The sequence below is a fragment of the Aotus nancymaae genome, unplaced genomic scaffold (assembly GCF_030222135.1).
Source record: "Aotus nancymaae isolate 86718 unplaced genomic scaffold, 86718_ANA_hifiasm-v0.15.2.pri h1tg000004l, whole genome shotgun sequence".
Lineage (NCBI taxonomy): Eukaryota > Metazoa > Chordata > Mammalia > Primates > Aotidae > Aotus > Aotus nancymaae.
The window spans coordinates 2,689,534-2,716,067 of NW_026988415.1; the positions used below are offsets into that span (position 1 = coordinate 2,689,534).

The window sequence follows — 26,534 nt, forward strand, 5'->3', positions numbered from 1 at the left end:
AGATTTCAAAACTAAAGTAGAGACTCTTCAAGAAGATGGTTAATCTGGTTTTCTGTTTAATTAGGACATCATTGTTTAAACTCCTTTGGTCAGGTACTAGAGTTAATACTTGTAAACTGATTGGGTAATTTTGAATTTTTAAGGCAGTTCAAAGATAGCCTCTTATTTTTGCACAAAAGGGTACACTCTAAACTTGCTGGTACTATATCATTCTTTCTGCAAAGTTCTATAAAAAGAATTAAGAAAAAAAGGAGAGACAATGGGAAATATATTCACTTATTCAATAATTTCAATTCTTATCTATACCTGATTTAAATCTGCTTCTTTGTCTCATGATAAATATTTTCAGAACTCAGAACTCTGTATGGCAGGCACATTTATAAAAGACATTCTAAGTCTGAAAGTGGCTTAAGCTGCTAGACATACATCTAAAAGGAATACAAATTCTTCAAGGCCAATGTGTTAACAGAGTATCACTCCTGTGCATTACTCACAAACATTAGCAATGTATTAAAAGGTGAAGGGACTAGTCACAGAGTAAAAGATTAAGAAAATTCACTTTAAGATAACTCAAATCCCAATGAAAAAGTTTAAAACCAGGTTAAGTATTCTTTCAGTAACATCTATTAAAACTCGAGATTTCAAGTACCAGTAAAAAAATAGGTACTTATTTTCCTCATTTTATAAAATTCAATCATATACATTACTGAGAAATGACTGCTTTCATAAGCATCATCACACATGAGTGTGAAAGAAAGACATTATAAACTTAATTTCTAATTCTAGAAATGTACATGTGAACTACATGATTCTGAGGGCTTACACAAGGTATCTAAGTATCCTTACATTGGCCAAATCCATCATATGCTTGACCTCACCATCTCACCTTCCATTTTCTCCCCCAACTTTACCTTGAGCTTTAAAGGCAAAGCTCTAGGCAAAGTTGGGGGAAAAGATGAAAGCAAAAATTTGCTTTGAACCAATGCTAGATAAAAACTCAGTGAAAAGCCTTCTCACAAAAAATTCTTGTGGTTCTTGTAATCAGAGCACAGCTTTGAAATTCTTGCTGTGTATGGCTGCCTCATTCACTCCTAGAAACTCTTTGACTGGTCAGGGAACAGAACTCACACCACTAAATCAGGATTCTTGGTCTAGGTCCTTCTATCAATTATTTCTGCTCTTTAATAATGAAAAGAGGAAAGGTGAGGTGAGAGAAGTCACCTGGAGTTTTCACACAGTTTGCTTTTAATCTGCAACACTTATATTTTCATGAATTAGTGTTGATTTTAATAAAAATCTGCGTTAACAAAACAAAAAATGAGATTTGGGGATGTTTTTATTAAGATAATGTCTTAACTATCCTAAGTACTGTGTGTTAAATATAGCTGACCGAATAGTTATACCAATTCATTCTCAGCGAGTGAAGAATCCCATTTTAAAGAAGATAAATTAGTACACATAGTAATAAAGACAGTTTATGAAAACTAGAGATGATAAATCATGTTGGCTGACTCAAACAAAACACATGCAATACTGATTATGACACCTCTCTAAAAATCTGCCTTGCAAAATCTTATATAAAAATGCTTTCTGAAAATTTCCAACATTCCCAGTGTTACAGTGGACCATCTCTAAAACAGAATTCTCTCATTTTATTAACTAGAAACAACAAAAGAAAAACCAGGCTGATTTACTTTAGCAGTCTTTCTGGTTATTTCTGAGATCCTCTTCTTTCCAGGTAACCACAGATAGAATCTGTTTTTATTATTTAATAGCAAATAATCCAATTCTACATTCACATTTATTTCCAGATCTCAAAGGACAATTTACTATAATTCTGTTCTACTGAAATGGAGTTGTTTTGAACAAAGGGAAGAACTAACACAGTTCCCTACTATGTCCAGAATTGTCCCCTACTCTATCTTCCCATATAATTGTCACATCAACTCTGTGAGGTGGATATTCATCACATTTGTTTGGTAGGTAAGAAAAAGAAGTCTCGGGGGCTAAGGCAGTGACCCGTAGTTACACTGCCACCAAAGAATGAAGTAGGACTGAAATCTGGATCTAACTCCAATGCCCAAGCACTTTCCCCGCTACCATCATGCCACCTCCGAAACCAGCTTTAATGAATGACACATAAATCTCTACTCATTTGCTATTAAAAAAAAAAAAAAACCTACCGGCTCTTTTTCCATAAGAATTCCTAAATTTACAATAACCTTTCTAACTACAAAAGGTATGCAACTGCTTGACAAGCTGTAAAGAAGAAAATAAATATTATTCATCACCCCACTGCCTTGAAATTACTGCTTTATCTTGTGCTATGCATACATTCTGTACACATACAATTGGTATGCAAGTTACCTCAGTACCATTACAAACACATTCTCTTGTTTTCTGTAATATACAGTTGAGCTAACACTTCTGCATTGTTTCCCTACTATTTGTACTTTATCTTCAAGCTAATTTTCTTTGGGAGACATATTCATCATTTCTAGTGTTTGTTAATGACAAGGAAGATGTTTATGAATTTTATGCTAACAAAAAAGCAGGCTAAATTAGCATTGAAACTAGGTAAACAAAATGTACGACAAGTCCTTGCTTTCTTCTTAAAACTTTCCAAAGAACATGTATTACTTTATATAAAACGGTCACGGTCATGATCTCAAGTTTAAAAGATAAAAAACATAGACAGTAGTATGTCCAAATTTTATTTATAAATTAAAAACATATGTAGCTTTCTTGATAAAACTGCACCTGGTTTTGATATGTTCTACTAAAGATATCTGCAGCATTTGGGAGTATTGGTGAAGAGCTCCTAAATATTTGCTGATACTCATGATGGTAATGGTCATAAAACAGTACTCAAGTCAAAATGAAGAATTACTATTGACTTTGCAGAAAGTCCAAGAGACATTTGAAGTTTCTTCTAGCTTTGAAACATTTTAGATTTAAGTAACCTATGTTCAGAGCTTCAACCCTGAGATAATTAAAATGAATGCTATCATTTTATAGTCCCATAAGAACAAATACAAATCTACTTCAAATTATGAGGCCCCCAAATATCATTCATTTTGAAAAATTATTTAATTTTAAGATATAAAAAGTATACAGTAAGGAGGCTGGGTAAGATTTATCCATTTATCCTTTCAGGTATTAGTAGGTTTGAACTAGAAAATCAATCTCTTTTGAATACCTTCTGAAAATGTAATCTTTGAGCATCACACTTACCAAATATTTTTTGTATAAGAACAGATCATATTTCAAAGACTATATTTCAATTAAATGATACCCTTCAGTGAGAAAAAATGGAATTCTATCACTATTAACTGTTTACCTAAACTTTGATTTTGTACTGTACGTCAACAGATATTTCTGACTCACCTACTAAGTTTCTTGGAACTTGTATGACATCTTCAGCAAATTCGAGAAAGCTTCTAGCTTTTTTCACTGCATCCTGATCCTAATAAAAGGGGAAAAGTTTTAAGACAAAAGATTAGCCAGCTGAAATACTTTTTTCAGGAAAAAGAATACTATGCAGTAAAATATTTACCTCTCCATAAATATGAAAGGTGCAGGTATCTTCATCTAGATCAATAGCAGTGACCCCAGGTACTTTTCTAGCTTGCTGAATATTAGCACCATGAGTACCAATAGCTAGACCCATCAGATCTTCTCTTACAATAAACTGTTCATGAAACCTCGACGCAAGCTGCCTTGAACTCTGAAGAAAAATGCACATCTGATGAATACACTTTATCAACTATTAAGACAATTGTATTTAGGTCAGCCATGTAAATTATCTTGACCCTGTATATGAGGGGTCCATAAATTATTAATAGTTCTAGTTGAAAATTAACAGGTTTTAGAAAATACCTCTCTCACAGCCTAAGTACTTTTTAGGTTACTAAAGGTCTATGTCATTTTATATGTTTTGTTAACAGGAAAGAACTTGTTGACATTTTCCAAAGTAACTGTTGAAAACCTATCTGCAAGGCTGCCTTAGTTAACCAATGACATCAACAATATAATAACTAAGAAGCAGGTCAAATGTTCCCCAGTAAAAACCAGCCCACTTGGTCTGACAAACTCAATGTTACTTATTTAGGTTACAAAAAAGTTTAAATACCATCTTTATAGAAAATTTTATTCGCTTCATTTTTATTAAAAGATAACAGTATATATTTTCTGGAAACAATGCCATTTTTTATAACATCACTAGGTACTGTAGTCTAAACATTCCTCTGTTAAAATGACATTAAAATGATACCTCCCTCAAAAGCTAAGGAACCAAAATTGTTGGTACAGTAGTTAAACTGAATAATCAAAAAATATCAAAAATTAAAAACTTACTAAGCATCTGAAAGCTACCATGAGACCAGAGTCTGTAAGACTTTGTGATCTGGATCCACAAGTCTGATGAGCACTTGTAAATATTCAGTGATGATGAAACTAAGTTACACTGACATCCCCAACTTATGGATAATCCCTGTCTTTAAATACCATTATCAAAATTTAGTGTTTAGTTCTAGCATGCCATTAATGAAAACCAAATATATTAGTGGTTCATGTCGAAAAATGGGATTTTCTTAGAGGAACATGTAAATATCTTTAATATTAGTAGTGAAGAAACATAGGCATGCATACTAGTTTCTCATTCAACAGATCTGATAATTTGAATGAATGAATGAATATAACTATTATAACTAATTCTAAAAGTGCAATATCCATTTGTTTTAGACTAGAATAATAAAATGTACAAAATAATTCTAGGACTTTTCAAGAAGTCATGTTTTTGAGTTCTGGTTGATTAATCTGGTTCATTCTTTTTCATTGATAATTTACTGATAAATGGTTAGCCCAAAGTATGATAACCGATCATTTAAGAATAATTTGATGCTTAAGAAGAGGCATATGAGTATATTTTCATAATACAATGCAAGTAAGGAGGCAGCTCTGGGCTAAAAGTTACAAGAGAATCACTAAAGAAACCACAAAATTGTGAACACAGGGACATCAAGAAAGAATGAGGGCAAAAATTAAAGAATTAAACAGACCTCCATGGCCTTAAGAAAAAACAAAGTAGCAAAAGAGATTAAACTTTTCCCCTTCTGCTAAGAGTTCAGCACCATACATCAAGTTAGCAGGTGCCAAATTTCATAGGGTTTTACAAGAACAGAGACTTCACTACCTTTTCTCTTAAAATGCAGTTTGGAACTCCTTTTCTTCTTTACTATTTCAAATGTGTGGTGTTTTCCTTCTAATCAAATGAATAATGATGAGGAACTCTGGAATTTGACAGTAATATAGTAGAGCTGACACATTCATCCAAGATCCACTTAGTTTCTATAGTAATGGATGGATGTACTAGATAGTTATCAATGAAAATAAATGTATGGTGATGAAAATTATTGGAGGATTAATAAAAGTAGATAAAATGCACCTTAAGAGACGAAATAGTAAGTTAGGGAAATAGCCTCTGGCGGGAATCTGAAGACAGGAGTTTTAAAGAATGACAACCAATTAGAATGAAGAAGTTCTATATCCTTTTAAACAAAGATAAACCTACACAATGAAAGGAATATTATTAGATACTTAAATATTCTCTAGTACGTTAATGATGTTATATGGAAGAAGCATTGCCTCATTTTATTAGCAGCTTTGATAAACTTCCAGTAAAAGTGAAAAGACCAGAAGTCCCTTGATATACATGAACTGCTGCTTAATTCTGAAACCTCAGGCATGGAAACTTTAGTATGGTTATGCTTTGTACTATTTTCCAACTACAAAATCTAAGGAATTGCTAGGAAGTAGTAAATAAATGACAAGTGGCCCATATTCAAGTTTTGAATTGATACAGTTATCATTTCTAGTAGCTTTATAAGCAGTGCTAGGGAAAGTGACATACCTCCAGCTGCTTACTAGCCTCTTCATTTCTCAGTATCAGAGACAACTTGGTGCGCAGACTCCGAAAGTGCATGTCAATCAACATATGTGCTCGCTTTGAGGTGACTTCACTGATGGACTAAATGATTTAAATGAACAACATTATTATCAAGGCAATTGCCCCAGATGAAATAAACCAAAAATAAACAACTCGAAAATGCTCACCAAAATGACAAGCTGATAATTTTCTGGATCATAAGTTACAGAAAAGGCACCAACTGCCTTTTTAAAGTCCTTGTGAGCCGACTCTTTAGCACACCTAGAAATAAAAAAAAAATTAAGATGAATAATTACCAACATGGATTCATATTAAATTTGATTTATGCAAAATATGCTATATCCATTTAGAAGTTTAGCACCTTTTCTGTAAATCTCTGAAATACGGCTTAGATTACCAAAGGAGACATATTCGGGAACCACTTTACACTACAGGTTTCCTGATTTCAGTTACATGTAAGTCAGCAGTTTTCTTAAGTCAACTGTTGAAAGCTTTTGGAGATAGCTACCTACAGGGTATCTGATTTCTTTCTTTCTTTTTTTCTTGTAGCAGGCCTGTTTTTTTTTTCCTTTTTTTTTAATTTTTAGTTTTGTGTGCATGTAGTAGTATTTATATGTATTTATGGGGCATATGAGATGTTTTGATACAGGCATGAAATATGAAATAAGCACATCATGGAAAATGAGGTAGGAAACTGCTAACCAATCCGAGGAAGAGAAGGAAATGTGTTTGAACGAGAAGGCACAAAAATTTTTACACATACACAATCTCTAGAATCAAAAGGGAAGATTTCTATGTATTCTCAACTGCAATTTAATGTTCATCTGAGGTGCAACATGTCCAAATCAAACGTACTGTATTCACTTGATAAAATCTGTAAAAAAATGAATCTCTTCTATTGTCTTTAAGCATTATTCCAGATCATGGATTATAAGATGAGATGACTTTTTAAAGCTTCTTTAGCTCTATTTATTACACATTTATCTGAAAACTTTTAGGTAAAGGAGAAAAATCTTTTAGTCAATAATTTAATGTGTGACTTATGACAGAATTATCACATTTGATCAGTTTTTAAATCTTAGAATTCATGAATGAAGTTAGTTTAGAAAACAAATGTATATTATGTACATCAGCCATGTATACAGCCAAGTAAGTTTAAACAAGTGCAAGGCTGCCTTGATTCTATAAGTAGGAAAAGCTAAATAAGTTTTTCCCCATTGCTCTTGCAAACCAAACAATGTTTGCCAAAGTTCACCAAACTTAAAATCAATTTCTAGTATTTTAAAATTCATATGCTTTTAAACTAATTGCATATCAGTTCCAAGTTCTCAGAATTTCTTGTGTATCAACTTACATTTGTCTTAAGTCTTCTGGCACATCCAGCTTGATCTTATGGAAAGTATCTTTTGTGGCAGGTTTGTTGGGATTAACCGATCGTAGACGTTCAATTGTGACAATTTCATTGTAAGTTGCATCACATGCTGCATATTCTATCACATAAAACTGAGAAATAAATAAAAATCACTTCTAATCACCGCTTTTAAAGTAAGAGCAAGAAGCTCTCCCTATTCAGTTATTTTAAAATAAATTATCTATGGGAAAAAATTTATAACCAACTCAAAACATACTGAACACATAGTGAAAACATTTTAATAAAATGTCTCAGAATTAGAGATTACTTCAAAATAGAAATCCACATGGAAATGTAGAACCTGGGTTTAAAAAAAGGAAATAGTATAAGAAAAAAATTTAAATAAGCATTTTCCTACCTCACCCTTTATCATCCTCACTTTAGCTAACCACCAACAGCAAGGCTCTTTTTCATTTGCTCTGGAATAAACCTACACAAAAATTACAACACAGAATATTTCACGATTAACATAATTTTGAAATCTACGGATTATCAGATATCAAGGAACTTTTCTTAAAATGCCCCTAGGTGTCTTTAAAATCACATGTCATATATCTTCAACCAAACTGTACCCTTGTCTATGTACCCCGAGCTAGGCAGAGATACGTAATCAGAAACTACCTGAGACTGCTTTAAGGCTCCTTGTAAAAATCAGTTTTCCTATATTTCTGATCTACTTCAGCAATAATTAGTACTCTGAAAATAGGTGCTCATAAATATATGCACACTTTCCTTGGGTACTTAGTGAGTTACAAAAATGTATCTAAAAATGCATAAGCTTATTTTTGTTTATTCCAGTAGGAAAAATTTACTAAAAGTTACTGACCCTGCCCTACTGTCTTGTTGCTTGGTGACTAAGTAAGATCACTGAACTCGCAGCCCACTGAGGATACCACTCTGGCATTCACATCTCCTGGGAACTAAATGGACAGATCCTTGGTCACTCTCTGGTCTCCTGCTTCCTTTCCACTAAAAAGGACAACTTCAGGCTGGCAATCCTCTGGATATCACCTTCCTGCTCTGTCACACATTGTGGATCAGTTCTTCTAACTGATCTCTTTGGTGACCACTTCAAAGTTCACTTAAGATGTACAGCATGGAACTTTTCGTGAAGACCCTAGCAAATCAAGGTTAATAGGAAAAGAGACAGTAGAGTATACATGGAGAGAAAGACTGAGACACTCAGAAGCAGAAAAGAGAAACCCAGGAGGACAAGGGGGATAAGGAGGTGAGGCCCAGAAAGGTACAGAGTCTAAGGCTGACAAGCAAGTAAAAGCTCAAACTTGTCTCCCTTTTATAACCAAAGTTAATGATCAGACAATACACTGACGGAATACAACTTAACATACCTTTCCCTCTTGCTTCCATCATTCTCAACTACTCCAGCCAGGGAAATTACCTCAGCTAATCGGGGTGTAATACAGTGAGGTCATCCTAGCAATGGCATCTCATTGGTCCCCATTTGTCAAGTGACTAAGCTGGGGAGAAAATGTCCCTTTCATCCCTCCATCAAACACTATTCTGGGTATTCCTAATATAGACCAAAGACCTGGGCCTTGCCTTCAGAGAGCTTATACTCTCCTTGGGAAGTGGACAGCTAAGCATACACAGTGTTTCTGTTCCCTATTAAGATCCCTTGCAAAACCAAGCCCAGTTGCTTACTAGTAGAGATTGGGTACATTTTTGGGAAAATAAATAACACTTTATCCTATTTCCACTTTAAAACTGTAGAGAGAAAAACACAGACCTGGACATTCAGAGACCTTCCCTGACTACCCTCTAAAACAGCAATCCTGCCCCTATATCACCTTTCATCCTCTTGCTTTTTTTTTTTTCCTTTGTTAAGACTCACATCTGTCATATTAGCTATCCTAACTGGAATGTGATTTCATCAAAGGCAGAAGATTCTGTCCTGTTTTGCTATACCTTTACTACCTAGTGCAGCAAATAAGAATTCAAGGACCAGCTGCGTGTGGTGGCTCATGCCTGTAATCCCAGCACTTTGGGAGGTCAAGGTGGGTGATTATCTGAAGTCACAAGTTCAAGACTAGCCTGACCAACATGGTGAAACCCCCATCTCTACTAAAAATACAATAATTAGCTGGGCATGGTGGCAGGAACCTGTAATCCCAGCTATTCGGGAGGCTGAGGCAGAATTGCTAGAACTCAGAAGCCAGAGGTTGCAGTGAGCCAAGATAGTGACAATGCACTCCAGCCTGGGTGACAGAGCGAGACTCTATCTCAAAAAAAAAAAGAATTGAAGGACCTAGAACCACTCTGCCTTACCTGCACAAATGTCTAGTTAGCCACATCCTTCATACTACAAATATTCATGAAACAGCAACTATTATTAGCTAATAGTAAGGCATTATGCTTATAATTGTGGAAAAAGAAGAGAAGAAGCTCAAAATGGAGTATGTGAAAGGATACAAAGGAGAGAGGATTCTAACTATATGAGGCAAGGTAAGTGCCTTAAATATAAAACCAATTTTGTAGGTTTTTAAAAATATACCAAGAAGATTCACTACCACTTAAAGAAATTACAGTATACTACTCTGTAATAAAGCATGATTTCTTTCCTGTGTAAAATTAATTTTCATAATCAATTTTTGTTTACAATGGGGACACAGTTGTAAACAAACAACACATTATTGAAGATTCAGAAATCGAGAGAAGGAGAAAAGAATTATTAGTGGGCAAAGAAACTTGAGGCAGTGACTTTCAAATATATGCTCTGAGTACTGCTCAAATAGCCAAATGTAAGCATCATGTATCATTTTGAATTATTAATAAGATGAGTTAGTCAAATGCACATGTCCACTTCAACTGTAATTCTCAAAGTAATTTAAACAGTGATAAAGACAAGGTATTAAAAAAAAGCACAGATAAATTAAATAACCCCACTTCTTCAGTGCTAAATGACTTTATGGCAGGGAAAACTCACCTCAACTTCATCACTTTCATTTATGTCTTTATTATAACCTACAGGAGGTGGGAATCTGACATCATGGAATGGAATCTGCCTTTCAGGCTGCCAGCTGTAAATAAGCAAACATAAAATTATTTAACATGCTTTTCATGTTTAACTGAAACAATGATCATTCTGCCATCAACTTTTGGTTAAGTGTGACCCTCTTTTTCTAGTTTAAAGAAGCAAATGCTTTAAAATGATCAGTTTTTGCTGAGGAGGGCATAATGGCAATATAGTAACATTTCAGCAAAGTCTGCATGCAACACAGCAGCCTACTTCCATTTGGAGTATTTCTCTAAACACAATACGGCAACACTATGATTTTTCAAAACAAGTCTTCTTTCCAGTAATTTCAACTTCTAAGAGCTTTAAACATAAGAACACAACAGAAATTTCCTTCAACCTTTGAATATTAGTGCCAGTAATTGTTAGTAATATAAATATACTTCCACTTGCAGTAGAATTTTAACCACATTCCGAGGACCACAAAAACTGCCCTCTAATTCCCAAGCAAAATGGGGCAGTCAGCACATTAGCAATTCACAACTCACTTTTCCCCCTTTAAATTTTAGATCCCACGAGGTGGTCAATTCTTGCTGTGGGTAGCTGGCTGCTGATCAGTATGACGTTATCAGCATGCACTGGGATGGTGGGCTCTCCTAAACCACAGAAACTTGATGGAGACAGCCTATAGGAGTTTAAGTTGCCTATGTTTTTAAACTTAAAATGATATTAAACGACTTTGAAAGATACCAAATTATTTTTTATATCCATAAAAATGTAAAATATTAGGGTGCGGTGGCTCATGCCTATGATTCCAGAGCTTTGGGAGGCTGAAGTGGGAATACTGCTTCAGGCCAGGACTTCAAGAGCAGCCTGAGTAACAAAGAAATACCTCATCTTCACAACAAATTATTTACAAAAGTATTAGGTGTGGCGGCATGTGCCTATAGTTCCAGCTACTTGGGAGGCTGAGGTGAAAGGATAGTTGAGCTCAGGAGTTCAAGGTTACAGTGAGCCATGATCATGCCACTGCACTCTAAGCCTGGGTCAGAGTGAGACCCTACCTTTAAATATATATATATACACACACACACATATATAAAATATTAAAAGACAAACTTTGCAAAAACACTGAGGACTCAACTTCTGAAGCAGCCACGTCTGGGTTCTTTTTGGTGGTTTTCATCAGTAAATACAAAGATATGTTCTATGTACAATGTCGATGTTTTGCTAAAGGGCTTTCTTAGTAAAATTCTACTGAGAAAAGCACTAAGTTTTGTTTAAAGAAGAGCTATTATATAAGAGGGCAAACAGTAAGTCAGAATTTGTGGAAGTCTGACTAGGGCCTAAATTAACTGAACCCTCCTCTGAGTTATTATAAACACTTAACAGCTATTATACGTTCATTGCTAAATTTGATTTTAAAGCATATAATAATGTGTAATATAACTTCTTGGTTCTGAAGAAGAAATAATTATTTTAAGTGTATACAGATAAAAATTTAAATTCCTTATTCAAAAATGTGAAATATGGAAACACCTTTACGCTTTATGGAATGTTTAGGAAGCACCTAAAAACAAAGCACCTAAAATAATCTTGGTATCAGTAACAGGAGCTTCTTCATTATTGAAAGGAAAGAAAGGGTAAATACAATCTGGTGTTCTACAAAACGCTGTTTTTGTTTCATTTCTAACAGAAAACCAAAAAGGAAACACACAAGGAAGGGCAAAGAGATTACTTTGGTAGGGACTTATTAAATCCTATTGATGTGCTCAAAAACCCAGTGTTGTATCTCAAACATATTCCATGAACACAAGGAAAAATCGATGATCTATTTCAAACTCCCAGGATGACAAAGAGCTTGAAGAGAAACTTTTATGCAGATATGGTACAGGAGATAAATAATTAGAAGGTCCAAAGATGGAATAATTTTAAGTTTATGGTAGAAATCTGACTGAAAACCAAAAAGAAGTGAGCTGATAAATCAATTTATAAACTAGAAAAATTCTTAAATGCACAGAGGAAATGAGTATTTGCTTAATATTTTGGATTGTAGACTACAGGAAAAACTAAAAGAGTAGCAAATAAAGACAACTCTCCCTTTATGGGAAACAGCATTTACCTAGTGATGTAAGTAGATAAAGTGTGTAACTATAAGAAAAAAAATACCCTCCAAGTTATCAAAGATTTCTCTGTTGGTGTGATACCATTGTCTATTTTGTTATTTCATAACCATGGATATGTGAAATAGCAAAAAGACAAATTCTGAAATTTTAGGCTTTATGTGTTCAGGGAAAGGTATTCTATTATTCAATCTTGCATTCTTGTCTGAGATTATTAGTCCAGAGCCAGAAATAGGGTTAGATACTTTCAATCCTTTTATCTCTGTTCTCCTACATGTGTTTCAGGCATCTAAGGATACCACTTTGTCCTGTTGCTAGCCAAAAGAATCTGCTAAGTTCAATTACAAAATTTATTTTCTAGATGCTGAAACACAGGCCTGGTTTTAAATTATTTAGAAGCAAGATGTGTGTATTTATTGCTTAGTATGTCTGGGTCACATACTACGTTTTAGCAGACATAATCCACATATCATATAATTCATCAATTTAAATGTACAATTCAATGGTTTGTAGAATTCAATGATTTAGAGATATGTGCAATAATTACCAGTCCATTTTACATTTTCATTGTCACACAAAAAATCCTGAACTCTTTAGCTATGGCCTCCCCACCAGCCCCAGCACTAAGCAATCACTAATCTACTTTCTGTCTCTATAGATTTGCAGCCTGCTTTTGATACTATTAATTCTCTTGGTATATAAGAGCCAAAAAATGATAACTGTTAACCATCCATAAGAGTTTAGTAAAATCCTAAGATAATAGCCACATCTACACTTCGGCTGAGGAGTTTATATGTACTTTAGAATCTTAAACGGCTACCCTGAAAACAGTCTTATTAGCATTCAAAAAATGTAGTCAAGAGACCTGTCTTCTCCAATAAAATGTTAACATCTATACTATTGATGCTTTCATACAGTTAATATTCCTAGGCCTATAACTATTTTTATTTCCTTATCTAGCGAAAGAGAGCAGAAAAGATCAGCTACTGCTATTACTGAATAAGTAAAACACAAAAAAATCAGATAACTGGTAAACATGACTGTTTCTGATAAAATATACTAGACAACTAAAACCATCAGTTTTAGATTTAATGTTGAAGAACTCACATACACTTTTTAGGCAATATTCATGAATCCCTTCATTACTATCCTTTTAAAATTTACAAATAATCCTATGCAAACACTCAGTTACTAATACACAAGAATCTCTGGTTTCTTTCTTCAAATTCAAGGGAATTAAGATGTAAGGATCAATATTATACAACAAAGGACCTCTAGGTCATTAGCAGAAACAGTCATTCCATTAGTTTAATTCTGGGTTGTTCAGAAACTTCTCAGTCAGTAACATGAAGATCCATTCCTAAAAAGCACTCAAACTTGACCTGAATTTTTAAAAAATGAAGAGAATTAGCATAAAATATTAAAGAACCTCATCATTAAAATTATATAACAAGACACTTACTTGTTTTCAAATGCAACTGTTATTGAATCTTCATGAACATCCTTTACAAATGCCTGTGTAAGAAAAAAACATTAAATTAACTTGTGAGCTCAAAGATTGTTTGTTTTTAAATTTTACAGTGATACCAAATGTTTTATGTGTTTATGAATAAAATGGAGCTTCAAATGAAGGTCAATTTTTGAAGATCATTTATTCATTAAGCACATCTATATTGCCACCTTGTATATGCTATACCCTAGAGATACAGATAGCTAAAACACTAAACAAGAAAAAATTGCTCCACAGAGTTGGTGGTGAGTGCAAAGCTGGACATATATTTTAGGCTAGAAGTACTGAAAACTAAGAAAATTGTTCCAGAGTCATATATTAGCCAGTATATATATGTTGTAACCCACCTTTTTCTTCTTAAAATCTTAGAATACCAATAGTCAATGATTAAATATAACCTCAAATCTATCTATCTACCCATACACACACAAATATACTAACCTTTAACAACCACATGCTGCAAACAACACTAAACGGTCCAGAATTGAATTTAATTCTCAATCTCACAGGCACTTCTAGAAAAAATATATAAAGTCCAGAGGTTTTGATCTTTTAAATCTGATGACACAATTGCTAGTAATCTACACACAGAAAGAAAATAGCTAACTAACTATCAAGAATTCTTTAATCTGCATGCTGTAATTTTACAAAATTAAGCTTTTAATAGGTACAGAAAAAGAGGGTTTTTCTTTTGTTTTGGACAGTTAGAGGAATAGAACAAAGCATAAAGAAACTCAAAAGCTTTATATCTTAATTCATTTTAAAAGGGCCTGGGGAGATTTAAGCTTCTTACTCAGATTTCTTCTGTATGTTTCTCCCCTTCAGTGGTTTCTCCCTGCCTGCAGGACCATAGCCAAAGTCCTTCTCTGGCTGTAAAAGGCTGTACAGGAGCTGCCCTCTCCACCCCCACCACTTCTCCAAGCTTTATCTTTCATATCCTTAGAGTTTGTAACCCAACAATGCTAAAAACTACTTTTGCCTTACTCTGTTCTGGGCCTCTTTCCTTTCCTTCTTTCCTATTGTCCTTCCCACTTTTTTTACATAGCTATCTCTTATTGGTCTTTCAGATTTCAGTTCAAATGTCATCTTCAATGGGAGAACTGAGAAGTCTAGGTTAAATTCCTGTCCTCTGCATACTCATAGCATCCTATGCTTATCCCTACAATAAACTTACCCCCCTCTATTATTATGGCCCATTTTCTCACTCATGGTAAAGTTCCTGAGGGTGGTGTCAGGTTTTACTTCACTTACTGTCATATTGCAGAGTGCCTAGTGTGAACTCAGTGAGTAGTTATCAAATAGATCATTGCATAAGAGGTTCCTATCCCAGCCTTAGGGAAATGTATGCATGTGGGCGGTGCTGGTAGGTTGATAAGATAAAGGAAAACACACTGAAGAAGGTGAGGTTCCTACTGACCCCTTAAAGCATAAGGAAGGATTAGCTAAACAAAAGAGAGAGGAGGATGGAGAGGCATTCCACTAAGCCTAAGGGGCAGCAGGCATAAAGATTTAGATATTGAAAAACAGCTGGATTGTGGCAGAAATAATAAATCCTTTGTCAACAAAGAAGCCAAGACAATTCAATGGGGGAAAGAATACTGTTTTCAAAAAATGAAGCTGGGACAAGTGGATATTCACATACAAAAAGAATATGTTTCAACCTTTACCTCATACTGCATACAAAAAAAATCAATGAATATGCACCAAAGACCTAAATATAAAAGCTAAACTTATACAACTCTTGGGAGAAAACACAGTAGTAAATCCTCCTGTCGCTGAATGTCTGATCTCTGTATTAGATAGTAAGATGATAACTAGTTTGGATTATGACCATTCTCTAACTTCTGTGCCCTCAGTAAATGGCAGTTTCTGGTTTATAGTCGGTGCCCAACACATGTTTTTAAAAACAAATGTTCCAATGCAGATGTCTTGGTAAACACATACGTGTTCAAAGGCCTGGTATAAAGATTCTTTTAAAAAATGAAACTTCCCAAAATATCAAATTAAAGCATATGGAGTGAAGCATTAATCAGCTGCTCTTAAGAAAAACTATGGAAGCTGAGACAGGGCCCTGGGAACACTGACACAGAAGCAACTTAAAGAGAGATACCAAACTTCTCCAATAATGCTTAAATAAATATAAGTCAAGCTATGCTAAAAGAAAGTTTCCTTGCAAGATCAAGGAGGACTATAACGGCATCCATATGTTGTGCTATACCCAAGGTGGTTAAATAATTATTTTTAAGTTAAGCATGGGTATATATCCTTAGAGTTGGGGGAGAAATCAACATTTTCTTATCATTTTGATCCTGCTTATTTTTACTCAGCTATATTTTCTACAGCATATTTTGAGAATTCTAGCTTAATACTGCCAATGATATTTTAGAATTATTAGATTTTATAAGGAATTGTTTCCCTATTACTTCAACAGAGAGGCCTAATTTTGAGTTAAGTTGCAGGAATTGGTAACTCTTAGGCTCTTATTTCTATAAATAATTCTTATTTATAGAAATAATTCTTATTTCTATAATTTCTATTTACAAAGGGCCATTGCTTCTGTGTCCATCCTTGTCTAAAGTTTTATAATGTTTATACATCTTGGCAGTAATTAACATTAGGTCCTTACTGTGTATTATATGCTAAAAACGTTGTCTTTTAATCAGCTATTAGGATCTTATTACAGCTAGGTAAAGAAATGTTTTCAGAAAATCAAGTGTCTATCCAAGACTCCTGCCCTTGTCTAAAACTATACTATCTACCACAGCAGCCATGCGTCATGTGTGGCTACTCACATTAAAATTAAATGAAATTAAAATCAGTCTCCCATTCACTCTTGTCACATGTCAAGTGCTCAATAGCCACATAAGGCTTAAGGGCTACTGTAGTAGACAGACCCGATTTAAAACATTTACAAATGTTGGAGACTGTCTTCAGACTAATCATAAAAGCACTATAATATCAGCCCTGTCACTACATTGCTATTTTTTTCCTCTTTGCCTAAAAGTTATTGCCCAGTTGAATCATACTTATTCGCAACATTTACTTATTTCCTAAAATCAAATAATCTCTCAAAGGAGGAAGACCTGCAAGTGCTGTGGCTATTAAAAAGAGAAAAAAAAGCTTTAGCATTTCCGGATGTAGTGTCAGAAATGGTTTGAATAATCATCATAGCTCAACAGGGCCACTGACTTTGAGTTAATGAGGCTTATCTGTATATGGATGTTTGCATGACTGTTTCAAAATTAGTCATTTTAAATGAATACAGAAGGTATATAATACCTTTGGTTGCTGCCTTAATAAGTGGACTAAAAGAAACTCATAGGTTGCCTTTGGTCTACTCCCTCATGAAGGCCAAATACCTCCTGTGAATTCTAAGGTCTTTCACTAAATCTTCATTCCAACAAGGTTCCATCTTCCTGTCTCTCATCATAGTTTTTCCAATAGCCCCCCTTTTGGCTCTGTCCTTCCCCTTATCCACCACTCACCCACCCACAGACACACTCATACCTTCCTTCTTTGGCCATCTCCAGAGCACTATCACTCCATCAATCACCAACTTGTAAAACTGTATTTTGCTGTGATCCCTACCTTTCAGGTAAAGCTGATGTCTGTAGAGAAGACAAGTTAAGAAGATTCCTGAGAGGTTTCCAAAAGCAGCATATTGAATGAGTTTGAATAAACACACAAGGGGAATTACAGTGTATTGTGTGAGAGCTAGGACTCTTATTGGAGTCAGTGGACTTAGTAGTTAATGGTTTTGCTGTGAATCAGATCTAGGTTCAAAATCTTGGCTCTAACACATAATAGCTGTGAGACTCTCACCAAGAAGTGATCTCTGGACCTCAGATTCCTCATCTGCAAATAAGGAACTCGACCAGCCTCCTAAGGTTGTTGTGGGTAATGAAATTACACACATGGGTGGCACTAAATAAATGAGAGATAAAGTAGAGAGTGTCATATTTTACAAAAAATGCAGAATCATAAATGCTCTTCCATTTGAAAAATGTACATCACAACAAAAGCACACTTTAAAAAAGCTTTAAAAATTGGGATAGAAAAAGAAAAGAATGTTTCCACAAAGATACTCAATACTAAAGGTTGTTTAGAGTCTTAGAAGAAAAAAAACATGACGAAAATCTTGGGGTTTGAGAAAGGTGATAAAGTACAGTTTAAAAGAGATACAGGTTCTTCATCAGGGTGAATAAACAGAAAATAAATCATTAAGGAATCCCCAATTTACTGGCAACTGGGCCAAAGAGGTAATTTAAAAAATCATATTTACCAAAGTATGTAATGCCTAGAGCTATCCATTCAAACATTCTATTATCAGGACTGATGAAACAAAGAAAGTCCATCCCTATTAGGGTAAACTCTCCCCTACTACACCTCACATTCCTTAGCTTAGTAAGGTATCTTACAAATAGGAGCCACTGCTCACAGGAGAGGATATTGTGTATTAATGTTTCAATGTACACCTGACCACCAATGAACACAACTACTACATTATCAGTAAGCTTCTATCACTTACTGAAGACAGAGCATGTAGTGCTACAATAATTTTCATTAGGAAAAACTTAACAGCATTGTAAAATATCCCTCCTAAGGAAAACCTGTAGGAGTTCGGGCCTGGTGGCTCACGCCCATAATCCTACCACTTTGGGAAGCTGAGGCAGGCAGGTAACTTGACACCAGCCTGGCCAACATGGTGAAACCCCATCTCCACTAAAAATACAAAAAATAGCCGGGCGTGGTGGCACATGTCTGTAATCTCAGCTACCTGGAAGGCTGAAGCACAAGACTGGCTTGAACCCGAGAGGTGGAAGGTGCAGTGAGCTGAGATCCCGCCACTGCATTCCAGCCTGGGGCAACAGAGTGAGACTCTATTAAAAAAAAAAGAAAGAAAGAAAGAAAAAAGAAAAGAGAAAACAGACAGGAAAAGAAAAGAAAAGAAAAGAAAAGAGGGAAGGCAGGGGAGGGGAGGGCAGGGCAGGGGAGGGGAGGAAGGTCAAAGACAGGAAGACAGAAAGAAAGCAAAACAAAACCAAACCAAACCTGCAGCAGATAGAGAGGACAGGGACATAAAAAATGTGATAAAAGTATGATTCAAACCAAAGGCTTCATATACAAAGTAAGTTATCATTTTGTCCCCCTTTTATGGGGACACTAACAACATACAAGAATAAACACAGACAATAAACCTCATCAACAGTCCTTCCAACCATACCACATGTCCAGGACTTCATATAGGCCATTTGCCACAAATTATGAGAAAAACACATTCTGCTTCACCCTGACCAAAAGACAACAGAGACATGTGCAAAGAAAACAGTATTAGTTATTAACTTTCCTTGTGTGTATGTATTCTAATTTTTGAATACTTCAGTTTTATAAGCTCCCAATATAACAAGGCAAATTTTCTAGCCGGGTCAAAGATTTCCAACCTTATCGTTCCTTAACAGGCATCCATATGAAGAAGTACAGTGTCAAGGGTCAAGAGTTAACAACAAAAAAGGCTGGCACATAAACTAAATTATTTCATGACAGCTTTCTATTAACAGTAAAAAATAGTAATATAACCTTGTAACTATAGTTATAGGATGCCAAGGCAGTATTATAACACAAAATACAATCAAAGACCACAATGAAATTGAAAACTGAGCAGGAAATCAAACCAATTTCTTCAAGCTAAATTTCATGATTTCAGGAAGTCAGAATCCTGACCCTTAATGGCCCTGACACTTGGTAGTAAGCCACTTACCTAACCTCTCTGTGCATCATTTAAAGAATGGGAATAACAACAATACCTCAAATAAAGTATCAGAGGTAAAGCACTTAGAACAGTGCCTGGCACCTAGAAAGTACTCATCCCCTATTAAATATTATTATAATCACAATCCTGATCTTCTCAGGAAGCACATTCCTACAGCGGGCAGAAATCAGAAACTCTAGTAATATACCACTGAATTCTGCATCTAATTAATAATTTGGAGGTTATCAGAATACTTAGGTATGGAGTTAGAAAATACAAAGTCCAAAAAGGGGAAAATGATGTAGCCACGAAGCTCCTAAAAACTAAAAAAGGTAATTAGACTCTAGGAAGCAAACAATAAATGTGGTTGACCCAAATAATTCACTTCCTCGAAATACAGAATAACACCTTTATGCAAAGTTAGCTCAAGAAACTTCAGAGAAAACATGCTGCAAGTTTATTTACACTTTAAGCAAGTTGTTTCATAAACTTATAAACCTTATACAAGTTTATTTATAGTAAAACTGATTTTACTACATTTCACTTAGCATCTGAAATAACATGTTAGACCACTAATACCTTCATTAAAAATTTTCTTTTGATTGTACACTTTATCATATTTAGCTGCTAGCTGCCATACTACTGCTCACCAAATTAAAGTCTGTCCATAAATACTGAAAAAATAAAGTATAATCTAACAACAAAATTATAATGTAGCACAATTATACCATATGACAATAAGGAATCAGAAATCAGAGGCTGTATTTTCAGAAACAAAAAGGGTTCTTATGTCTCCAATATGTGATGTATCCATCTTTAGTAATTTTCACAAAACCTACAAATCTTAGGATTTATTAGGGCATTCATATTGGAATGATACACATTCTACATTTAAAATTGAGTTAATTCATTACCATTCTCAACACATCAAAACTTCTAGTCCAAAGAAAACAAATTATGTGGGGCACATGCCCCTAGAATAAAGGCTTTATTTCATCATTATTCATTTAGAAAATACTTTGTAAAGATTTCATGAGGTGTAAGTCAAAGTGTCTTCATATCTTAAACAGCACCCGCAGGGCACTGTAAGTGGTACACGTGACCAACTTTTTCTAAGTCAAATATCTAAGCTTAAAAGTAGTGGCTCTGGTGATTACTAAATCTAACTTAAGTTTTTAAGAAGAAACACCAGAAAAAGAGAGCTGTCCTTGGAAATATGGTGGTTATGTTAAGCAAATCAAAGTCTGAATTTAATTATACCTAAGTTGTTTGATTTGTTTAGTTTTTAAAGCTCTTCTATCAATTTGAACAAGGTTCCTATTTCTTTTTCCATAAATGTAACACTTCTCCATAGCAGTTCATTTTTAATTGGTTTTTATTTCACATCTTTTCTGTCCATCCCACTGGACAAGCAACTCAGTTTACTTTTGCTTTACTTTTATAACTCACAGTAATATTATAAGTCATATAAAAACTTTGAGCTTTTTGTTACAGAAACCATTTTTCCATCAGTGCAGACCATTTGACATTTTCTTAGAAATCAAACTTAATTAAATAAACATAACAGCAATTTCTCTGACACACACTTGTTCAACTATTACATTTCTCCTCAGGGAACTAAGGGGCAACCAATCTATTCTTCATTTACTTTCAAGTTAAACAACTTTGTTACAAAACAAAACCCAAAAAGGGGGGAAGAATTAATAGCAAAAATAGAAGGCATTTCTTATATTCCAGTCAGTTTGCAAGCAAAATCACTGGAGCAAATCCTAAGTGGCTGGAAGAGAACAATAAGTACTTCAAGGCTAGAATGCGCTACTTGCCCTCTGTGGTAAGCAAACTTTAGTGGCATCCAACCTAAGCTGATATCACAGATCAATCAGAATCCTGCTTACCCATTAGCCCTTACTCATACATATATATGTGTATATACAGAGTTATTAGTGGCAGAAATCTAGTGACCAAACCCACTAATCTAGGACTGTGAACGATTCTACGCAAACTCACCAGAAAAAATTATGGATCAATAAAATCAATGCAATTAAAATTTTGACTGCAGTCAACTGAAACAACTGCATATTCGCGAGACTGTTCACGTAAACGTGGGGTTACTTTGTGCCTCCTTTTACAGCGAAAGGTTTTATCTTTGTGCTCAAAGTATGGAACAGTTTACATACTTTACTCATTTATGAAATATACTGATCTCCAAATGTCTTCATAAGATTGGTAAACCCAGAGTATATTAAAGTCAAATTGTTTATTTTCCTAGCCAAACTTGTCATGTTTGAAACATTCATGTCATTCTATAATAAATTTAAGAATTGTGTTGGACAATGGTAATAGCTATTTTCCATGCTTCCTTCCACGTGCACCTTGTATTGCCAAAATACTGTAGTAAGGTGGGATATTATTTACAGAGATTATAGACATTCAAGAGGAAATGAGAATTATAGATTAATACATCTACAGCAACTACATACCAACAAACGCACTCCTGCTACATCAAATTTGTAAATCTTCCTTTTAAATATGAAAGGTGTTAGTTGATCTGCAATGGTGTAACTTTAAAAAGCACAGTAAACCCATGGATCCCTAAGCCTCAACAATTCAGCCCACTGCCACACCACAAATTCAAAGGAAATATGGTCAAGTTCTTAAGGGCACAAAAATATTTTCGCTCAGTTTAAAAAATGCCCTAGTAATATACTCTCTGTTAATTTCCTGAAGTTCCATGGCATATATTTAAGTCTCTGGAAACTTAAAAACACATACACACACACACACACAATTTTTAAGTAACAGAGTTGCTAATGGTTTTAGACGCTGAAGCGTGTGCATTCCTGAATTTACCCCGTTTAACAAAAGGAGGGGCGCGAATATTCACGATGATCAACGTCTTCAATGCATTGCTGAGCCATGTTAGGGTCTTCCTGAAACTTTTGGATCTAAAATCTCCTCCGAAATCCACAAAGAGAAGCCACTAAAAATCAGTTGCCATTGTGATTTGGTGCCGACTACCGCTTCTTACTACTCTTTCTTCACAGCCCTCGCCCAGAGCAGGGGAGCTCTCCGAAGTCCCAATGCTGGACCGAAAAAGAGAAGCCAAAGGAGACCTGAAACCCTCTTGGCGCTGCAGGCGGCGGCCCGGCTGAAGCGCCCCCCGCTCCTCCACAACTACTCACACGTCAGGCCCGGATCCCGCTGGGAGAAGATATTTAGGAAAGAAGGAAGAAGCCGTCGCCGTCACTTAGCGCGGATTTCGGCCCTTCCCGCCCCGGCTGCTGTACCTGCCGCCGGCCCTCGCCCATCCCCAGCTCACCCCGGCGGGGCTCAGCGCCGAAAGGGAACCCTGTCCTCGTTCGTCTCTCATCCCGTTAGGCGCTAGGGCCTCTCGGAGTCGGAGCGGGGCTTGAGGGGCTTCCTACAGGCCCCAAGTTCAGTCCTTCCCTCCCAATCAACATCCCGCCGAGCGTGCCCTGGCACCCAGGCGCGGCGCTGGGGTAGAGGGCCCCGGGCCTGCCTCCCGCCAACGCCAAGAAGAAAAAGGAGGGAAGGACGGGCGAAGATGGGGCCTGCCCTGGAGCCAAGTACCTTGTAGAAAGCGCCATTGGAGCCCCGCACTTCCACCACCAGCTCCTCCATCTTCTCTTCAGCCCTGCTCGCGCCGGGAGCCCGCCCCCGAGAGGTGGGCTGCGGGCGCTCGAGGCCCAACAACTGCCGCCGCCGCCGCCGCCGCCGCCCCCGCCGCCGCCGCCGCCGCCGCCGCCGCCGCCGCCGCGCTGCCGCACGCCCCCTGGCAGCGGCGCCTCCGTCACCACCGCCGCCCGCGCTCGCCGTCGGCCCGCCGCCCGCTCAGAGGCGGCCCTCCACCGGAAGTGAAACCGAAACGGAGCCGAGCGCCTGACAGAGGCCGAAGCCTCGGCCCGCTGCGCGTGTAAACACTGAAACTGCGTCACGTGATCGACGCTGTTCCCTCCCCCCGCGGGCTCAGCCCCTTGGCCCCGCCCCCTTGCTTCCAGTGGCCAGGAAGAGCGCGCATGCGCGTTGCTGGGAACGGGCCGGAGTGCCGGGTCGAACGTCAGATGCGCGGGCCCGGCGTGCGCGGGCTCGGCGGAGGGCGGGAAGGCTGAAGGGCGGTGACAGGTCGCACCGCCTCGCGAGGGTCAGAACTCCCATTTCTGCAGAGGTGCATGCTGTGTCGTGTGAAATCAACTGCATCCGGTTATCCCATTGGCCTCGCTAGGATTCCGGGGGCGTGTCTGGTCTGGTTTGATTAAAATTAGCGCAGAGCCTGATTGAGCGGGAGGTGGAGTGGAAGGCGAGAATGAGGGTGAAGGAGTAGATTGAAGAAGACTTTGAACTAGAAACAGTGGCAACCAGGTTGACCTTGGCTTTCAAGACCCATAGAGGCAGAGGGTGAAGAGTCACACCCTCTCTCACCAGATTTTGGGCTTTCCTGTGGAGACATCCTGGGCCCTTTCAGGGACAGTGTATTGAATCAGGACCTCAAAATGTTAGCCTTTCCTCACACCCGGCTTTGACCCACGTACTTGCCTTTCCTCAATTTATTTTCATACTTTCACTTGACACACTTTAAAAAATTGTGTTTAGCACTTCTTAATGTCTTTAAAGTTCGTTTCTGCCCCTACTGTATGCGCACCCTGTGTCGGGGTGAGCATGTGTGTGGCAGTCATGGGTCGTGTCTACAGGGGTCGATGCACCTCCTTGCAACCCTTTACCTTCTACTCTAAAACAAAGCCCAACTTTCTCTTATTCCTGTTTCTGCACCGTGCTTATAGCTGCGTTGATCCATGTTCCCTTAGGGATGCTGGTATCCAACTGAGAAGTTTATGGAGCACCTATCATGTGCCAGGCACTGTGCTAAGTGCTAGCGAGAAATTGGTGAGCAAAACAGAAAAGAAAAAAGAAAAGACTGCCAGCATTGAACTTGGAACCTAGCGAAGTAGATGGACATAAATTATCCTGGCAAGTAAATGAGGAATTGCAGTTGTGATAAGGGCTACGAAGAATAGGTGCATCCATGATGACATAACATGACCCAGTCTGGGGTGGAGAATCGGAAATGATTCCAGCTGGAATATGGCAGGTGAGAGTTAACTGTAGCACTGAGTTGGCAGAGGCAGGATGACCTGCCCCAGGCAGGTGCCCTAGAATGAGAAGATGTTGGTGCTGGTGGAATGCCAGCTTTAAAGCAGTGGATTTAGGGCCACATTCCTCAAGGTCATAGTAAACAGGAAAGACATTTTTGGACTACCGTCTTTGGAGTAGTCACTTCAGACCAAGACTTCAATAGGGCTGAAAGAGAATCTCATCATAGGTTGAAATGGGAGCAGAGCATTAGCTGTAACTCCAATGTATTATAGTAAAAGGGGACACATTGATTAGAATAATTATACCTCTCCGCGTGTAAGGTGTTGTTCAATTTACCCAGGGCTTAAAAATAGGTCAACTCTTCACAACTATCTTTATTGCAAGCCACACTCATCCTGTGCTGTTCCTGAACCTGTGATGCACTTTCATCCTTTCATGTGTCTACACATCCTTCCTGAGCCCCGTAGAGGCCCTGCCCCTTAAGGCTTTCAGCTGGATTCCTATTAGCTGGTTATTTTGTTTCAGGTACAGAGAGTTAACTTTGCTCCTCCATTTTCAGCACATTGTCATATCAGTCCCTACAAGGTCCTTGTTTTATATTATTTATATGATTTTTTCCTCATCTTTCTCAATTCCCACTCTCATTCTTCCAGACACAAACTGCAATATGTTCGATATAGATCCCTGATAATTTAAGACAGATAATGTTTTGTTTATGCCTCTTACATTTACAGAGGTGGTATTGGACTGTAAATCTCTATTTCCCACTGTTTTGCTCAACACTATGTTTTTGAGCTATACCCACATTGCTGTTTGTACACTTAGTTTGCTACTGAGTATGCTATAGGTTTTATTCATACATATCCCTACTGATCGGGTATCTAGGTTGCTGCCAACTCCCTGAAGTCATACTGTGGTGAAAACCCTTGGGAATGTCTTTACAAACCTTTACCAGAACTTACCTTGTGCTCTTGTAGATCTTTGTGCATACCTCCTGCCTCCTCATTACACTGCTTGGCATGTAGCAGGGACTCAACAAATGTTGAATACCTCTACTATTGATGGTTAGTATACTAGAATAATTTATTTATATTTTTGTTTTCCTTATTGGATTATTAGTACCTCCCAGACAGGGCAAATATCTTTTCTATCCTTGTGTCCCTGGCACATTAAAAGTGGTTGATTTCAAGGTATGTTCAATGAATGAATAAATAAATAGTTATCCTCACTGCCAGTACATACTGCAACTTAGTCTTGCCCACTTGACTCTGAGTCTCAGCCTCACTCTGATCTCTAGCTTTTGATATTTCTCCTTTCAAGATAGCTTACCTGAACTCAGACACTGGGCTCAGGCCTGATCATGAGCCTGCTCTTCCAAAATGCTCTCTCTCTCCCTGCCCTTCTCTCTATCTCTCTCTCTTTTTACAGACAACTCTTGCCTTCCAGTTCATTGCTCAAGCCTAAAACTAAGACATTTTCACCTTCTTCCACACATCAAATCCATCAGCAAATCATTGCAGAATCCAGAATCTGCCTCTCATCATTTGCTGAGCTACAACCCATAGTCCAAGCTTCCATTCTCTCTTACCTGCACTGTGGCAACAATTTCTTTCCTGGTCTCCTTGCAGTCACTATTGTCCCCTCTCTGACAGTTCTCAGCACAGAAGACAGAATGCCCTTGTTCAGGTGTCAATCAAGTCACTCTGCC

The 26,534-nt window shown here is 37.1% G+C and overlaps 1 protein-coding gene and 1 long non-coding RNA gene across 12 annotated transcripts in view; one reads left to right on the forward strand and one right to left on the reverse strand.

Annotated features, from left to right (window-relative positions):
* FMR1 (fragile X messenger ribonucleoprotein 1) overlaps positions 1-23,371 on the reverse strand; it is a 37,849-nt gene extending 14,478 nt beyond the window's left edge. For 3 of the 11 annotated variants that reach the window (XM_021667848.2, XM_021667845.2, XM_021667846.2), the window contains exons 1-11: positions 23,306-23,370; positions 17,788-17,889; positions 14,407-14,480; positions 13,918-13,970; positions 10,303-10,396; positions 7,717-7,788; positions 7,302-7,450; positions 6,115-6,208; positions 5,912-6,028; positions 3,557-3,727; positions 3,388-3,466 (exon numbers count right to left, since the gene is read on the reverse strand). In XM_021667848.2, coding sequence (XP_021523523.1) covers positions 3,388-3,466; positions 3,557-3,727; positions 5,912-6,028; positions 6,115-6,208; positions 7,302-7,450; positions 7,717-7,788; positions 10,303-10,396; positions 13,918-13,970; positions 14,407-14,480; positions 17,788-17,881 — 997 coding nt within the window. In that variant the 5' untranslated portion in view covers positions 17,882-17,889; positions 23,306-23,370. Of the gene's footprint in view, positions 1-3,387; positions 3,467-3,556; positions 3,728-5,911; positions 6,029-6,114; positions 6,209-7,301; positions 7,451-7,716; positions 7,789-10,302; positions 10,397-13,917; positions 13,971-14,406; positions 14,481-17,472; positions 17,574-17,787; positions 17,890-23,305 lie in introns of those variants that run through there. The other 8 variants (XM_021667851.2, XM_021667849.2, XM_021667853.2 and 5 more) reach the window with 5 other exon arrangements.
* Positions 23,372-23,726: 355 nt separating this feature from the next.
* Positions 23,727-26,064, forward strand: LOC105727298 (uncharacterized). Its single transcript, XR_001109744.2, has 3 exons — positions 23,727-23,900; positions 24,124-24,227; positions 24,514-26,064. It is a non-coding gene; the product is annotated as an uncharacterized LOC105727298 (long non-coding RNA).
* Positions 26,065-26,534: the final 470 nt, after the last annotated feature.